At 41.6% G+C, this 17,234-nt stretch overlaps 1 protein-coding gene across 10 annotated transcripts in view; it reads right to left on the minus strand.

Annotated features, from left to right (window-relative positions):
- The window catches only part of Mtr (5-methyltetrahydrofolate-homocysteine methyltransferase), a 94,729-nt gene that overhangs the window by 47,407 nt on the left and 30,088 nt on the right, over window positions 1-17,234 (minus strand). For 8 of the 10 annotated variants that reach the window (XM_074056809.1, XM_074056806.1, XM_074056811.1 and 5 more), the window contains 4 exons: window positions 13,535-13,647; window positions 10,291-10,431; window positions 8,702-8,749; window positions 7,528-7,713 (listed from right to left, as the gene is read on the minus strand). In XM_074056809.1, the coding sequence (XP_073912910.1) occupies window positions 7,528-7,713; window positions 8,702-8,749; window positions 10,291-10,431; window positions 13,535-13,647 (488 nt within the window). The remainder of the gene's footprint in view (window positions 1-7,527; window positions 7,714-8,701; window positions 8,750-10,290; window positions 10,432-13,534; window positions 13,648-17,234) is intronic. The other 2 variants (XM_020157477.2, XM_074056810.1) reach the window with 2 other exon arrangements.

Consider the following 17,234-nt stretch of genomic DNA (forward strand, 5'->3'; position numbering starts at 1 on the left):
GCCTAGAGGTGTGGTGCCAGCAGAAGCTTGGAGACCTCATACCCCTCACACTTCTGCCAGAAAACATGGTCTCTGAAGGTAATCTGAGTATGTCGCCTACAAAAAATTTAAATATAAGCCATCTTTTAATGAAAGACCCAAGAATAGAAACAATCATGTCATCTTACCCAGGGAGTGGTGATCTATTTGAAGCCACTAAAAAGGAGGGGCCTGAAATGCAAAAGTAGGTGTCAGGTTTTAGCAAAGTCTAAAGGAGATCAGAAAAAGAAATATGAGGTCAATTTGCTTTTTGCAAGGTAAAACAAAGGAAAACTAAAGCTATTGACTTGCGTCTCTGAGAACTATTTACTTTACAACAGCTACAACCTACACAAAAATCCAAGACTCTCAACTGGAAAGCATCAATTCACCCAAATTCAATGAAGGGGCTGATTATGAAATAAAAATCTAAAAATCACTACCAAAGGAAAAATATGTACCAAAGGAAAAGCCAAGTGTGACAATAATAAACCAATACAAGATACCTAGGAATGATTTTGAGACACTATTTAAAAGAAACTACAACTGGGCGCTCATGGCTCACACCTGTAATCCTAGCTACTCAGGAGGCAGAGATCAGGAGGATCGAGGCTCGAAGCCAGCCCAGGCAAATAGTTCATGAGACCCCAAGAGGGTGAAGCAGGACAACAGCAACAACAAAAAGAGCTGGAGGAGTAGGTCATGCAGTAGAGTGCCTACCTAGAAAGACATTCCATGGCTCCCAAAAACAAATCTGAACTGTAGCAAGACACTAATTCTTCACTATTTTGTGGGTTTGAATTAAATTCAATCAATGTCCCCTGGGGATTAAGTCTCCATAAATTGGAATTTTTTAAAAATCATTTTAACACAGGAAAATGTTTTGTATGTAATGGATGCACTTATGGGATGATATTCTATAGCTTGTACATATATAAAGATAGTACAGTCCATTCTGGTATTATACTTAATTATACTTTAACAATCTCCATATTATCAAAATCTGACATACCAAAATAATTTCAATTAGAAAAGAACTAAATCTAGACAGCAGTGGTAAATTATTTTCTCTACTATTCTTTTATTATTAATTTATTTATTAATAAAGGTATCCTATACTTTGCTATGTGGTGTTAAAAATAATAGTTGAGGACTGGGGCATGGTTCAAATGGTAGATCCCCTGTCTAGAAAGTGTGAGGCCCTAAATTCAATCCCCAGTACTGCCAAAAAATAAAAATAAACATTCAAATTGACTTGAAATAAAATAATAATGGTGATAGTGTATCAAAACTAACACCAAAAAAACACATAAATGTTTCCTAGTTGCCTTTCAATCCAGAAGTCTCAGAGGCAGTCTTCTCTGTCACACTGGACCTCAAACATAAACCAAAGACCCAAAGAAAGCAGCCAGATACAGAAGCAAAGCAAATGTGAGCTCCAAGCTCCTCTGCTTTCTCTGGTTGCAACAGTGGTTCTCCATTTCAAGGAGTGGCTTTCTCCTTGGATTCGGTGGTATCATCCAAGCAAAGCTAATCCTGACTGCTACATCCAGCAGCACTAGGAGAACTCACCTGATGAAGACATGCCTACATAACCACAACATCCATATTCGATTCTGAACTCTGGGGTATATGAATTTTGTGCTTTGCTCTTTTTAACTTTGAATACTGAGAACAAATTGACAATGGACACACATGCTACTCCACACTTGCATATTTAAATACTCTGGATAATATTCCAGTAGAATGATCACTTGGCACTTGGGTTATTACTGTTTCCAAGACTACTGGTATAAAATCTTTGCACATATAGTATTCTTATGCTATTATGTTAAATTCTTCTGTTGGCATAATTCCCCAGAAGTGAGATAATTAATTAGCTCAAGGGACATGAACAATTTTATGTCTCTTGACAGGTGTTAGATATTTTTTTTTTCCCCAAAAGGTCTATACCAGTTTATAAGACATGCTACAATCTGGAGGCTTTCTGTTTTACACCTGCTCTACCTGCACCCACCTTAATCATTTTTTAAGTTCCCTTTCATGAATGTTTTTGCTTGTTTTTTGAGGCAAGGTGTTGCTATACAGCACAGTCTGGACTCAAACTTGCTTTACAGCCTCAGCTGGCCTCAAATTCCTGATCCTCCTGCTTCAGCCTCCCAGGTCCTGGGGTTACACATGGCACCACCATGCCTGGCTTACTTCCATAAATTTAGTAGAAGTAAAATATGACCACGATGTTGCTCTAGCTTGCATTTCTTTCATAACTAGCAAGTCAAATAGACTTTTTTTTCCCCCTATGATTTGTTTTTGGTTTTTCCTCCGTGCTGGGGATTAGTTTCCAGGCAAGTGCTGGCTCCACCACTGAACTCTGTCCCCAACCTATTTATTCACTTGTAGTCACATTCAAATCTAAGTTGGGAAAATCTGTCCTTAAATGGGATAAAGCATGAAGAAGTGTCAATAACAAAGCATTGGAGAAGGGATATGACACTGAATTTGGAATCAGATGTCAGTCTTCAAACTAGGCAAACCAGGGATGAAACTCGGTTTTATCATGTCCCAAACATGATGGTGGGTCACTGTGAAATGGCATGACAGCTGGAGGTGACCAAATAAGCTAAACCCTGCTGGTGGTTTTCACCCAGAGTACGTATGAGAATGATGTGGTAAGCTTTTAAGTGACTGAAGCCAGGCCCTATCCCAGACCAAATGAGTCAGAACCTCAAGGGCTAGTGTCCAGAGAAGTGGTGGATCCCACCGACTCTGTCCTTCCTTATCAGGCAGATAGATTCTGCTTTACACTCCCAGTTGAACACTGAAGATCCCTGAAGCACACAACATCCTATTTTCACTGAGGTGACCCTGCTTCCAACTTCACTGAGAAAGCATGCTACCAGACTCACACAAGCACACTAACCAGCATGCATACAGATGTGTACACTTCATCTGCTCCTCTCCCATGCTGTCAGTGGACTGCTCAGCTCCTGATCCACTTGCATGTTGATTGCCACCCCTCTGGACTCACGAGGTCATGGATCTAACAAATGCTCCTTTTTTCTCCTGCATCAATCCACCCCCACCAGATCACGCTCGTGAGCTTACACAACCATGCTGTATGTGACCTATACACACCCTTTCTTAACCTTAAAGATCCCTACCTTGGTTTCCACCCCGTTTCTCTGGTCCCCTTTCTGGCAGAACCGCTCCCCCAGTGTCTCTTAAGGCCCTCCCAACAAAGCTCATGTCTCCTAGGAAATAGTAAAGGAAGATCCCAAATGACCCATTTAAATTCAATAGTGAGTTCTTGGTCTCATCCTACTTGATCTATCACAGTTCTTTAAATAGCTGATCATGCCCTTCCCTGTGAAGCTTGTTCTTCACTTGGTTTCCAAGTGAAGCATCCTTCTGGCTCCCCTCCTACCAAACAGACTGCTCTTCCTACATCCTTCTGATACTGTCTACCCACCCCAGCCACTAACACTACAGCTCCAAGACTCACTCGGTCCTAAGACTTCTCTTACTTCCTTGATATGCACAGTCATTCTCGCTATTAATACTATCTATGCACAAATAATTCTCAAGTAAGGGAATCCTATTATAAGTCCAGGCTTTGCCCATGAAACCCAGATTCACTGTGCAATTGCATGCTCAACATACCCACTGCAAACATAGTGCATCCAAAGCCAGACTTGTCCGGCTCTTTGCTGTCCTTCCTGTCTCAACAGCTGCATTCTTTATTGCCCACACCAAAACACACTGACCTCATCCAAGTCTGCTTTCTTTCTCAGCCCACTCAACGTGAAGGCTAATTCACTGGCTGCTTGCTGTCTCCTCTATTGCTTCCAGCGTGCCTGACCATCACCATGTCTCATCTGAATTACAGCGACAGTCAAGTCATTGTGCTTGGTCCCCAACAGACATTTTCTTCACAGCACCAGTGAGCCCATGCTCACTCCTCTGCTCACACCCTCTGAGTTACAGTGCTGAGCAAGTGCCAACAATGGTCTCCAGGACCTGCGTGATGAGCTGGTTACCTTCCTAACCTCACAACCTCCCAGTCTCTTCCGCTCCAGCTACCATGGCCTCCCTGCTAGTTTTCAAACAAGAAGCTCCGTCTGCTGAGAACCTTCCCCCATGTTCACAAGGCTCTCCCTCTCACTTCCTCGGGCTTCTGTTAATATCACTCAAGTCACCCTGAGACCTTCCAAAACCATCAGACATAACACAGCACCCCCACACCCACCCCGGGACTCCCTAGCCATCTTGCCCTCTTCATTTCCCTTTACCATATCCAACACTACCAACATATGTATGCCCATTATTTACATATATATGTAAACATATATGTATATATTTACACCTTGAATTTTTATTCTACTTTCTATGAGAATGTAGCTATAATTCAAGTATCACCTCAGAAACTCATACTAAAATTAAACTGCTCTTGTATCAAGGTGATACAATCACCTTTACAAGTGGGCAATGACTGGCCACTGGTGGCTCACACCTGAAATCACAGCTACTCAGAAGGCAGAGATAAGGAGGATCCTGGTTTGAGGTCAGCCTGGGCTGAAAGTTCAAGAGATCTCTCTCAAGCAATGGCTGGGCATGTACCTGTCATCACAGTTACAGCAGGAAGCTTAAAACAGGAGTCCAGGCTGGCCTGAGCATAAAGCAAGACCCCATCTCAAAAGTAAACAAGGCAAAAACAGCTGGTGGAGTGGTTCAAATGGTAGCTACACAGTATTGCCAAAAAAAATATATTAATGCCATTACCTTGGGAGTGGATTAGTTAACTTGAGAGTGGGTTCCTAACAAAAAGGGGACGTTCAAACACATTTTCTCTGTCTCACATGTACTTACTTGCCCTCCCACCAAGAGCACAAAGGCTCTTTCTTTTTTTGGCTGTACAGAGGTTTGAATTCAGGGCTTCTCACTTGCCAGACACTCTACCACTTAAGCCATGCCTCTAGTCTTTTTTGCTCTGGTTATTTGGGAGATAGAGTCTTACTTTTTTGCCCTGTCTGGCTAGGACTACAATCCTCCTATTTATGCTTCTAACTGGGATGACAGTCATGTACCACTACACCCAGATTTTTTCTGTTGAGATGGGGTCTTGTTAACTTTTTGCCTGGACTGGCCTTAAATCACATCTCAGGCTCCTCAGTAGAGAGGATTACAGGCATGAGCCACCAGGCCCAGCTAGCAAAAAAGTCTCTTGACAGATTCTGGCACCATGCTCTTGAACTTCCCAGCCTCCAGAACAAGACTCAGATAAATTTCTATTATTTATAAATTACCCAGTCTGTGGTAACTTATACCACAAATGGACTAAGACAAGTACAAACTACACAAGTCAGGGACTCTGTTTAATTCTCTGCTATCTTCTCAGGACTTAGAACATAGCCTAGAACACAACAGGTGTTCAAAACAGATTTGAAAATAGTAACCTCATTACAAAGTAACAGGTTGCTATGTTTTCTAAAGAAGCAATACAATTAACAAAAAAGAGTTCCTGACAAAGTCTAAAACTCAATCAAGGGCTTGGAGGATAAATGAAGATGTAGAAATCTCTATAGGGCAAAACAAAATGCCAGAGTTGGAAAATAGGAGAAAAGATAAGAAAATGAGGAATGAGAGTGGCTCAACTGGTAAGGCACCTGCCTAGCAAGTGCAATGCCCTGAGTTCAAACACCAGTACTGCCAAAACAAAAAAAGAGAAGAAAATGAAAATTTGGCAACCTGTCCAAGACATCTAAAATCTGAGTAATACATGTACAAAAAGAGAGACTACAAGTCAAGACGCTTCCTGCATCTGCAGCTGTTAGTCTCCCAGCCAAGAAATGGCACAGAATGGAAAAGTGAGCAAGCTGCACAAAAGCACAACAGTTAGAACAGCATTGGACTTCTCACCAGAACCAGTGGAAACCAGGATCAATGGACCAATACTTTTCAAACAGAGAACAATTTTGAACTTGTACTGTTTTACCAATCTAATTATCAATAAAGTACAACAGGAGAATAAAGCCATTTGCAGACATATAAGGTCTTAAAATTATTCACTGTCATTTTTTTTCTTTCACAAGAAGCTGCCAGGGAGCTGGGAGACATTCTACCAAATGAGGTGTTAACCAAGAATAAGGGAGTCAGAGATCTAAACACTTCAGAGATAGGAAAGAGGGACACCTCATAATGACAGCGGTACAGTCAGCCTTTCCAGGTCCTGCCAGAAGACTCAAAGAATGCTTCAAGAAATTCAGATAACAGGTCTGGGGATGTAGCTCACCAGGCAGAGCACGTGCCTAACATGAGCAAGGTATGAGAGAGGAGGAGGAGCAAGGTATGAGAAGGAAAAGAAGGGAAGGAGAGGGGAGGAGACAAATGACAGCCCACTTAATGTGTTTTGGACACATTGAATATTGGAGAGTTATACAACTAGTGGACAATCTGAAGGTAAAATGAATAGGAAACAAGGCCAAGTATTAACCCTGAAAGACAAGCATTGTAGAAGAGGAAAACAATCACAGTGCACTGCGTGGGTCAGCTTTTACACAATATGTAAGCATGGAAACTAGTTACAACTAAAATGAACCACACTGGGAGATGGAGAATAAAAATAAAGATGTAGGGAGTGGGGAAAGAGAATGCTAAGAACTAAATCCTGAATCACTGTAGAAAGTAAATAAAAACTGAAGCTTTTCTTTAATCATCACAAAACTCAGTATCTTCTCATAGTTTTATTGTGTATTTGTACTCCCTTTTCTACAAACTGCTTCTCGTTTCCTTTGTCCATTTTTCTGTTGCTGATTGGGATTGTTTTGCTCTGACTTATAAAAGCTCGGCAAATAAGGAATGTTGCAGATATACCGAGTCTTTCACCATATAAAGTTTTACATTTTTATGTAGATAGATCTATCAATTTTCTTTCTGGCCTCAAATTAAGAACATTTTCTACACCTAAAGTTTTCCTCTATGCTCTTCAGAACTTTTGCACTTCAATCTTTAATTGATGAAGACTTTACTTTGGTATATGGTAGGAAAGAGGCTAGTGCTGAGAGCAAGAGCCTTTACAAGGTGATGAGGTCAGGAGGGTTCTTCCTTTACAAATGGAGTCATCTTGTCATCACAGAGGGCTCCTCAACTGGAGAGTGGTTTGTTACAAAGGCCTTCACCTGATTTGGTCTCTGAGTCTCAGACTTCCCAGCCTCCAGAACTGAGAGCAAAATAAACTCCTAGTGTTTACAATTACCAAGTCTGTAGTATTCTGTTATAGCAGGACAAAATGGTTTAAAACAGGGCCCTTTCTCTTCCAAAGGTATAACCAATTGTCCTGATAGCATTTACTGAGTAATTCAACCTTTCTCCAAATTTTCATATAAATATATGTTATGTATATGTATGTTTGTATGCATGTTCATAGACACAGAGGTATTCCAGGCTCTGTTTTCTCCCACTGCCACCTCAACTGGGTGATGCAATGGAGCTAGGCCAACAGAAATCACTCACCTGTCCTTCTTCATCAAAAGCCATGATCACAACAGCAGCTCCAAACTTCTTAATCTTCCTGGCCTTCTCCAGGAAGTCATCCTCCCCTTCCTTTAGACTGATGCTGTTGACGATGCACTTCCCTTGGCAGCACTTCAATCCAGCTTCAATCACAGCAAAATTGGAAGAGTCGATACACAAGGGTACCTGAAGCAGAAGGGCAGGACCACAGAGAGGCCGCAGCCACGAGTCACGAGACCCTCCCAAGGGCTCCCAAGTAGACTCCAATAAATAATCATAGTGTATTAGGGACAGAATTTGAATATACTTGCTGAAGCCTAAAGCCGAAAATACAGGGAGTAATTTCAGCTTGCCAAAAAATACATGCATGGGGCAGGATTTATTACCCAAAGACCAGAATGGAATCAGTGAGATCAGTTCATTGGTTTCAGTACCAGTTTACACTTTCAAACACCTAAACCCCAAGGCAAATACATCAAATGGGATTCAGACATTCCTTGTTGTATTCAGGGATTAATGTTGAGCATATGGCCTTTGGGAACAGTCCTCTAACAAAGATCCAAACTCAATTTTCCCTACAGAAAATCAAGCTCCTAGCTGGGCGCTGGTGGCTCACACCTGTAATCCTAGCAACTTAGGAGGCAGAGATCAGGAGGATCGCAGTTCAAAGCCAGCCCCAGGCAAACAGTTCTCAAGACCCTATTTCAAAAATACTCAGTACAAAAAAGGGTTGGTGAAGTGGCTCAAGTGGTAGAGTACCTGCCTAGCAAGCACAAGGCCCTGAGTTCATACCCCAGTACCACAAAAAAAAAAAAAAAAAATTCAAAGTTCCTGAGTGAGAAACATTTTAAATAAGTTTTATTATTAGAAAGAAAAGTAGATCTAATTCTCAACAAACGCATATAACTAAAATAAAGGACAAAACTGCAACGTGCAAATGAGAACAGGTTCCTTTCTAGCCATGCCTCTGTTGCAAGAGAGGTAAAAGGAAGGATGTGATTAGTACAAAGAAATGAAGCAGGACAGCTGACCAAGGCCCCGCCACTGAAAGCAGTCAATAAATCACTGCCTGCCACGTTAGGTTCCATACAGGGACAATGGTGTGGCAGACAGGTCCCTGGCTTCACCAAGCCTATAGAGATAAATGACGTGAGTACAGTAAATGCTAGCACACCTGAAGCACACACAGATTGCCACGAATGCAGAGCTCAGGCTCCAAACCCTGTGTATGAAAGGGAGGAAGGGAGAGGTGAATTCAGGAACATCTCTCAGGGCAGAATACATTTAAGTGTGCAGTCAGCGATTCCCTAAGCCACCCCTCCAAAGTCAGCAAAAAAGAACAAGAACTCTGCTGATTTTGCTTCTCCTTATGACAAGGTTTGCTAGGAAAAATAGTCCAATGGAATGGTGAAAGCAAACCAGTGTTTTAAAGAGCTTGCTAAGAGTTTGTTGTCTCAAGTATTTCACCCTATGGATGAAAATGTGCTAACAAAACTTTTTGTTCGTTTTGCTTTTGCAGTCCTAGGGTTTGAATTCAGGTCCTCGCACTTGTAGGCAAGCACTCCTCCTACCTCCACCTCCTAAGCAGCTGGGATTATAGGTGTGACCCACCACTCCAGGTCCTAGAAAAACATTTTAAATACTCTACCCCAATTGACTAATATTTGGCCTCCAGTAAATTTCAGTGATAGATCAAAACCAGGAAACGTAAGAAAGAAAAATTATTGTGGCAATCAGAACACAAAGTAATAAACTCTTCTATTACCTGAGGGCCTTCATAATTGACAAGGCACTTTCATCATTACAGTTCATGAATCAAGTACAGCAGGTATGACCAGCCATCTGAGAAATAAGGAGGACACCAGGAGCAAAAGCTGAGAGGAGCCAGCCTTAGGCCCACTATGAACCAACTTCAAAAAGGCCACTGAGCTTTTCTGCCCCTAAAAATCTCAAAACGTTTACTCCAGGAAATGGTGAGGCTTTCAGTAATGAATATGGATGAATATAATACAGTGCTTACTTAAGACGTCCAACTTAAGAAAGCATTTGCTGATGCCTAATAAAAAGCTGACAGTCTGGGCTGGGGGCATGACTCAAGTGGTAGAGTATCTGCCTGAGCAAGTGCAACGCCCTGAGCTCAAACCCTAGTACCAGCAAAAAACCAAAACAACTTCAAAATTCACTTCTCATCAGATTTAATGACCAAAAAAATGAAGTAATGTCTTTAAAGTTTTTAGAGTCCCTCTAAAATTTGTTAAAGGCTGATACAAAAATTAACATTCACCTTTTTTGAAGAACAAATGTTAAAACTGACCTTGCTTTCACCCTTCTTTATGTCGCTGTCTTATTCTGATAAGCCTAACAGGGTCCCTTCTTCCTACAGGAAAGATGGGCTAACTGAGTTCGCTTGGCCATGGCAAGAATGGAACCAGTGTGGCAGAACAGGTAAGTACATCTTTCCAACTTGTGGAAGGTGGTTCTCATTTGTCCAGACACGTGAGAACATCAGTGCTCATGATCAATCTTAGAAGTCTTGGAAACAGCTAACCTGAAGTTGAATCTCTGCCCAAACTCTGCCTTACGTTGGAAAGGTTACCATTAGTTAAGAAAGCTGACAATCAGAAGCCACTGTGTGCTCAATGTAAGAAATCAGAAAGGCAGTTTTATGGTGCACAGATCTGTGAAACAAGTAACAAAGCTAAAAGACTGACATAGCAAGTGGAGTACATTCCCTCACATTACACACAGTAAACACTGTACAACCTTAGCAATGTCAGGCTCAGAAGCAATAAAGTTGCAAAATCTGGTCATTGCACTTGGACCGTCCAGCATGCCATCATCCATGTTGATATCCAGCACCTGGGCTCCCATTTCCACCTGCACTTTGGCAACGCTCAGGGCTTCCTGAGGAAGGAATGCAAGAGGAAGACAGTAACTCAGAGCAGGCTAACAAAAGTAATCCTTCACCACCCCCAGTGGTTCGTTCTAACTGTGCCAGACTAAACCTAGCAGACCCCGACTCTGGCCCTGCCCCACTACCAGCACTCACCACAGATTAAGCTTTCTCACATTTTTCCCATCACATCATTTCACTACTTGGAATCCAGCAAGGCTGTCTTCCTAACATAAAGAAGCTAAACTCCTCAGCCTAGTGATCAAAACCCTTAAGCTAACTCCACCTCTTCACTCAAATGAAATTCCCACTTGGTCCCCACTGGACTCTTTACCTAGCCAAGCACATTTCCAGCTCTGTGCCACAGATCAGGTGACCCCTCTGCTTGAAACAAAAGCTTCTACCTTTCCACACTGCTTCCATCTCCTTTAAGAAAGGTCCTTAGAGAAACTACTCAAAATTCATGTAATTCTTTAGTGTTTGCCAAAATTTACAAAGTATTTCTCATGGGCTATTAATCCAAATCACATGAAAAGAAATGTGAGATAAATTTCAGCACATCTTCATACTGGAAGACTCCTTTGGTACTGCAACTCTCCAAGAACAGAGTGACCCGTGGCCTCTTAACACCAACATCACAAGGTTTATCATGTCCTTTCCTCATGGCTTTTCTGAGCACTAGTTTATTCCTCCAAATAAATCTGGAGTATCTGAAAACCAAGAAAGGTCTTATTTATCTCCTAGTGGCAAAATATTCATGTTTATATTACTTGCCAACTGTCTTCACTGAATACTTCACAGTGCAACAAAATAAGCAAGGATAAAATCAACAACAGATGCTGACGTTGTCCTGATTTTTTCTTAGTCCAAGAAAATCAATAGGAATTTTTATCAGTCATTGTGACAGAACAGGCATGAAGCCCTCTGGCATATGCCACAGGAAACACAATTACTAGTGAGCCAAGTTTACACAGAGAAAAACAATCACAAATTTGGCAAATCAAAATAAAGTTCTCAGAGCTGGGAGTGAAGCTCAGTGGTTCAGCACTTGCCTAGCATGCATCATGCCCTGAGTTCGATCCCTAGCACCAAAAAACAAAAAGAGGCATAACTCACAATCCCTATTCTTGAAGGGTTTACATCTAGTTGGGGGTACATGACACAATCACATTAAACTACTGGGAACTGCCACTCAAGGTCCAAGTCAAATACCTAGAATTATTTAGAAAGTGAAATTCTCTCATCAATGAAGAGAGCCAACTGAGGGAAAGTCCTCAGCCAGCCACTGGGGGAGAGACTGAGGAAGCAGAGAGAGAGACAAGGTAAGCAACAGAGAACAGAAGACCTGGGAAATGGAGATGCCAATACCTGACCTATTTCATCGGTCATGGAATAATGATTTAAAGGTTAAACCTTCCAAAACAAGCTCAGAGATGTGACATGGCTTCTTTTAAGATGAATTGAGTTGAGCAAGAAGGCTGGACTGGCACTGCTCTCAGGTCAGTGCTCTCTCCATGAAACCACATAGCAGTGAGGGATCACTGAGTAAGGAATGCTAGATTCAAATGAGAACCCATTCCACCTGTCCCTGCTTGCATGTACTGCACCCTTCTACTGTTTCCACCAGAGGCAGCTGGGTGATCACGGACCTGCACTTGGTTCCATCAATTACTGACTTGTGAAACAACAGGCCAATAACTTAACCTCCCCAAGCTGCCCCTCCCACATGTGTAAAATGGGGATGACAACGAACTGTCCTATTCATGGGCTGTGAAGATTAAGTGAGCAATGACAGGATGCTCAGCACAGTGACTGGCACACAGAAAGCCATGGTTTAATGATATTACATCCACCAGTTTGCTTCTTCCTAAAGTGATCTCTGCTCCCAGTGTCAAGTCCATCAACTCAAGAGCTGAAAGGGACACCACGGAATGAGCAGAAGAATGAAAACAGAAGTAGAAGCCCTGCTATAATTACAGAGCACAACGCCACATGACCAGGAGACCTGCACATCCATTAGTGCATCAGAAGGGCACAACGAGCCAAGATACGGAGCAGAAGCAAACCTCCAGAACGCACGGATGACAGATCATGTGGGAAGGCTCCAGGCCCAGGTGGAAGACAGAAGGATTATATCCTGCATACAGAAAACATTGCTCTGCAGAACTTTTAAACTCAGAGGACAGCTAAGATGGAAACTCAGCAACAAAGAGGAGTAACAAGAATAAAGGGAAGGGGACCAACAGATAAGGAACCAGGGAACAAGGCCCTGCACTGAGAGACACAACTCTGGGACACCATGAAGAGTAATTAACACGTCCAAAGAGGGAGGTTAATGGGTCATTTTCTGTTTGATGAAAACTAAATCTGCTTTGATACTAGTTTCTGGAAGATCTATTTCCTTAAGGTTTCAAAACCTTAAAGTGAGAAAAGTGGATGATAAAATTAACCATCATTAAAACTCAAACCAAATTCAGCCATTTTCAACTTGGTTACCTACAAAAAAACAAACTTGATCAAGATGTCTTAGGCAGGCTGTGTATACATCAAGTTTTGCTCATTCACTGAGTGACCAAGCTTAAAACACAATGGCTGGGCTGAGGATGTAGCTCAGCGGTAGACAGCACTTAACTGGCATGAGCAAGGCCAGTTCCATCCCCACAGCACAATAAAAAACCATAGCTAAAACCATCACACAAACTTCCCAAGGCATGGGTTTATCTCTTTTGTTAGTTGGTTTCAGTCTATACCTTCATCAATCAGCATTTATGTGGTTGGGAAGAAGTGAGTAGGAATTTTCTTGGCTTTTCCATTCCCTAGAACGATTTCTGACAGGCCAACATAAAATGCATTTTCTTACTTAACAATTAACAGCTAGAACCTAGATTTCATTTCCCTCATGCTCCAAATGCAGTACTCTGACAATTACTGACAAGAGCAGCTCCAATTTCTCCAAGCCTCATCCTCCCATAGGCCCACACTTCGAACACATTACTGTCTTCACACACTGTCTAGCAGCTCTGCTAACAGCACTACCAGGGGCAGAGTGCGGCTCAGTGACATGCGGCCTAGCCAAGCACAGGGCAGGGCTCTGGGGTCTCATGAAATGTTTACCTCATAGTTTCCTGCCATGATGAGTTTGGCAAACCTCCTGGATCCTGCCACATTACAGCGCTCTCCAATGTTAACGAAGTTGGTGTACGGTCCAATCTGGAAGGCCTGTAGACCTTGAAAGGAGAAGCATTTGAAAATTTCCTAAAAAATCCTTTGGGTGACATGAGAAGGACACAAATGTTTTCAGTAAGAAAGAAGTTTCTATGCCAAAGCTCATCTGAGCACACGGGAGAGCCAATAGGGAAAAAGGATACGACCTCCTTTAGGGAGACTCAAGTGTAACAAAGGCCACTTGTTGCAGCCACATTTAGAACCAAAATTCCAAAAGGAAGAAATACCACAGGGATTTATACTGTGAATATCCCAATGGGTTGAACCGTACCATCTCTTAGAAAGAAGAAACACTACCATCATATTCTTATTTAACCAAGAGTCTGGGGGCAAAAGTCATGAAGAAGTTAGAATAAAAAGAGAATTATTGAGCTAGGTGTGGTGGTACTGCCTATAATTCCAGCACTCAGGAGGCTAAGAGAGGAGGATTTTAAGATTTTGAGTTTGAAGCCAGTCCAAGCTACATAGTGAGTTCCAGGTGAACCTGGATGATACTGTAAGACCCTGTTTGGAAAAAAAAATAAAAAGAAGAAAAGAAGGAAAGAAAGATAGTGGGGAAGGGAGAGAAGGAAGGAGAAAAGAATGAATGAGAGAAAGGATTGTTCCATTGCTGTCTGCTCATACATCGGCTTAAAGCCAGAAGGAGTAAATTCTCTTGATCCCACCAACAGCTCTGGTAGACTTCATCTCTTTGATCTAGAGATCAAGAACCCATAACCAGCTAGGCTAAACCAGGGACCCAGAAGGGACCCAGGTGGACACCCAGGAGACAGAAGTCACTGTGGCAAGTCCTTCATTAATGAGCTGCCCAAGGCAAGCTACTGGGCATTTGGCACCTATTTCCCTGTCTGCTAAGGAGTAATACCATCTCCTCTGACACAGGTCAATTCAGGGGCAAGTGTCAAGTAACACATGTGGACACGGTATACTAAGCACCCCTACGGAAATGCTCTGAACTGCCTCCGTCCTACACGTTATTTCTACAGTAATAAGAGGAGCAGTCTTCCTGGATGGCTGTGGGCTGGCTCTCAGGACAGGCAGCCTTGGGTTCAGAACACTTACCTGACTGCACAACCTGAGGCAACTGTCTCCACACACAGCCTCTGAGTTTATAAAACAGGGACAGTAAAGTCCCTGCCTTATACTGTTATTGTACAAATGAGGCTGGGCAATGTTGATCAGCACAAACTTAGCACCAGCAACCAGTGCTGTTGTTAATAAAAGAAAATGGCTCATGATTCCTTTGCCAGGACATCGGAAGAGGAAGAAACAGAGATGAAGAGAAGGAAAATAATGAGATAAGCTGGGTTATTACAACACTACTCCAGGCTTTTTGCTCACCGAATCACAAAATAATCACTTTCCAGTTTGGGCTTGTGATTTCTCTTCCAGTAGCCCTGACTGTTAGGTCAACCTGGAGATTCATTGGACAGGAGCGGGGATGCTAACCTTTAAGAGTACCCATGTGACCACTAACAGCACTGCAACAAAGTGCTTCTAATCCAGTGTGAATGTAAAGTACCCCATACAGAAGCAGCACTTCTATCAAGTGCCATTTAAAGAACAAATAAAGAAAGCATGCTTCAGTGAATACAGCTGATGTACTTTCCATACAAGAATGAATATAGGCTGGTGGAAGAGTATCTGCCTAGCAAGCATGAAGCCCTAACTTCAAATCCCATGCTGCCAAACAAAACAAAACAAAAAAAAGAATGAATGTAGAATCTTTAAATCATTGAAATTACTATAAGAAGTGGACTTAAGATAGAAAGGAGAAAAACAGAGGGCATGAACAAATTCTGGTTATAATATATCTACATCTAGATAGATGGATAGATAGATAGAAATATCACAATGAAATTCCCTGCATAACTATCTTAAACCAACAAAAATGTCTTTTTTCAAAAATGGAGAACAGGAAGGTAAAACAGGTCCTGTCTGGGGGTTGGTACCAGTGAGAAGGGGGAGGATATAAGGAAAGGGTGTATGAGGGTGAATATGGTAGAAATAGTACACACTCATGAATGAAAATGGAAAAATGAGACCTGCTAAAACTATTCAAGGAATGGGGGGAGGGAAGATAAAGGAGAATGATGGGGGGGGTGAATTCAACTATGACATGTTGTAAGAATTTTTGTAAATGTCACAATGTACCCCATTACAATAATACAATAAAAAAAGGTAAAAAAAAAAAAAAAGAAAGAAAGAAAACGAATCATGCTTCATGTCACACAAAATTTAAGGTGAATGCTAAAGAACTTTTAGAAACAGTGTTATGAAATTCAAACTGGAGAAAAAGCATCTTGTTATTCTTATAAATAAATTCTAAAACATGCTATGTAAATGGCTGTCTTGATTCTGGCAAAGGCTGGATACTTTGTTAAGTGCTCAGCTAAAGTGACACACAGCCTTGACCTCCAGGGATGAAATAAATGCTCCTGCCCTGCTTCTCTCTGACAAAGCCACTCTATCTACCCCAAATCATAAATCTCACTTCTCCTAATTCATCCTCTGCCTCATGGAGCATAAATAGAAAAGGGTGGTCTGAAGATGTATTTTTATTAACTTCAAACTCACTCACTCAAGTTTTAATTCTGACTCAGAAAAGTTGATATTACTCTTGTTATCACTTGAAGTTTATTTTGATTTTCTCACGATAACATAACAACATTATTTCCTTTTAAAGAGCTGTGAAACTGTAAGCTACTATGCAATTCCCCATAAGTGCTATGTACAATTTCTCTTAAAAAAAATGTACTCTTCTATTTAAACTCACTCTCTAATACTTCACTAATTGAGGCAAAAATATAAACATTATTTTCTAACAGTTGGCAGGATGGATTTTCCTAGCATTCCTTGTTTGAATATCAAAACACATGGCTGAAAAAGGAGGCTGACTATTCACAGAGTTGTTGAGAAACAAATAGAAAATAAATACAACTCTTTGAAAAGTCCCAAACATATGGCAAATAATGTTTTGGAAGCAAATGAAATTCCCCAGGAAGAAGCTGATACCATTACCAACAATGAGCCTTGGCAATTAAAAATCTTAGGCCGTGGCCAAGCGTGTTTTTAAAACAGTGTACAATAAGCTGGGCACCAGTGGTTCCCACCTGTAATCCTAGCTACTTGGGAGGTTGAGAGATCAGGAAAACTGTGGTTGGAGGCCAATCTGGCCAAATAGTTTGACAGACCTCCCCATTTCCAAAATAACCAGAGCAAAATGTACTGGAGGAGTGGCTCAAGTGGTAGAGCACCTGCTTTGCAAGCACAAAGCCCAAAGTTCACCTCAGTCTAACCAAATAAATAAATAAATGTCAGTGTACAATAGCTACAAACAAACAAAAAAGACCCCAGAATTCTCATAGGAACCATCACCTGGGCCTTAATTCGCATTTACCCTGAAGCTGTTATTGTCCACCCTAGAAAACAAAGCATTCTTCCCTAGAACTCATCAAGTGCCAAGAAAAGTATGTACTCTTCTCTGACCTAATGAACAAGACATTTGGCACAAACACCACTACCACTTAGAATCATCACACTGATACATTCTATAAATGGCTCCCAAAATCATAACCACCCATCTTCA

The sequence above is a fragment of the Castor canadensis genome, chromosome 15 (genome assembly GCF_047511655.1).
Source record: "Castor canadensis chromosome 15, mCasCan1.hap1v2, whole genome shotgun sequence".
NCBI classification, from domain to species: Eukaryota; Metazoa; Chordata; class Mammalia; order Rodentia; family Castoridae; genus Castor; species Castor canadensis.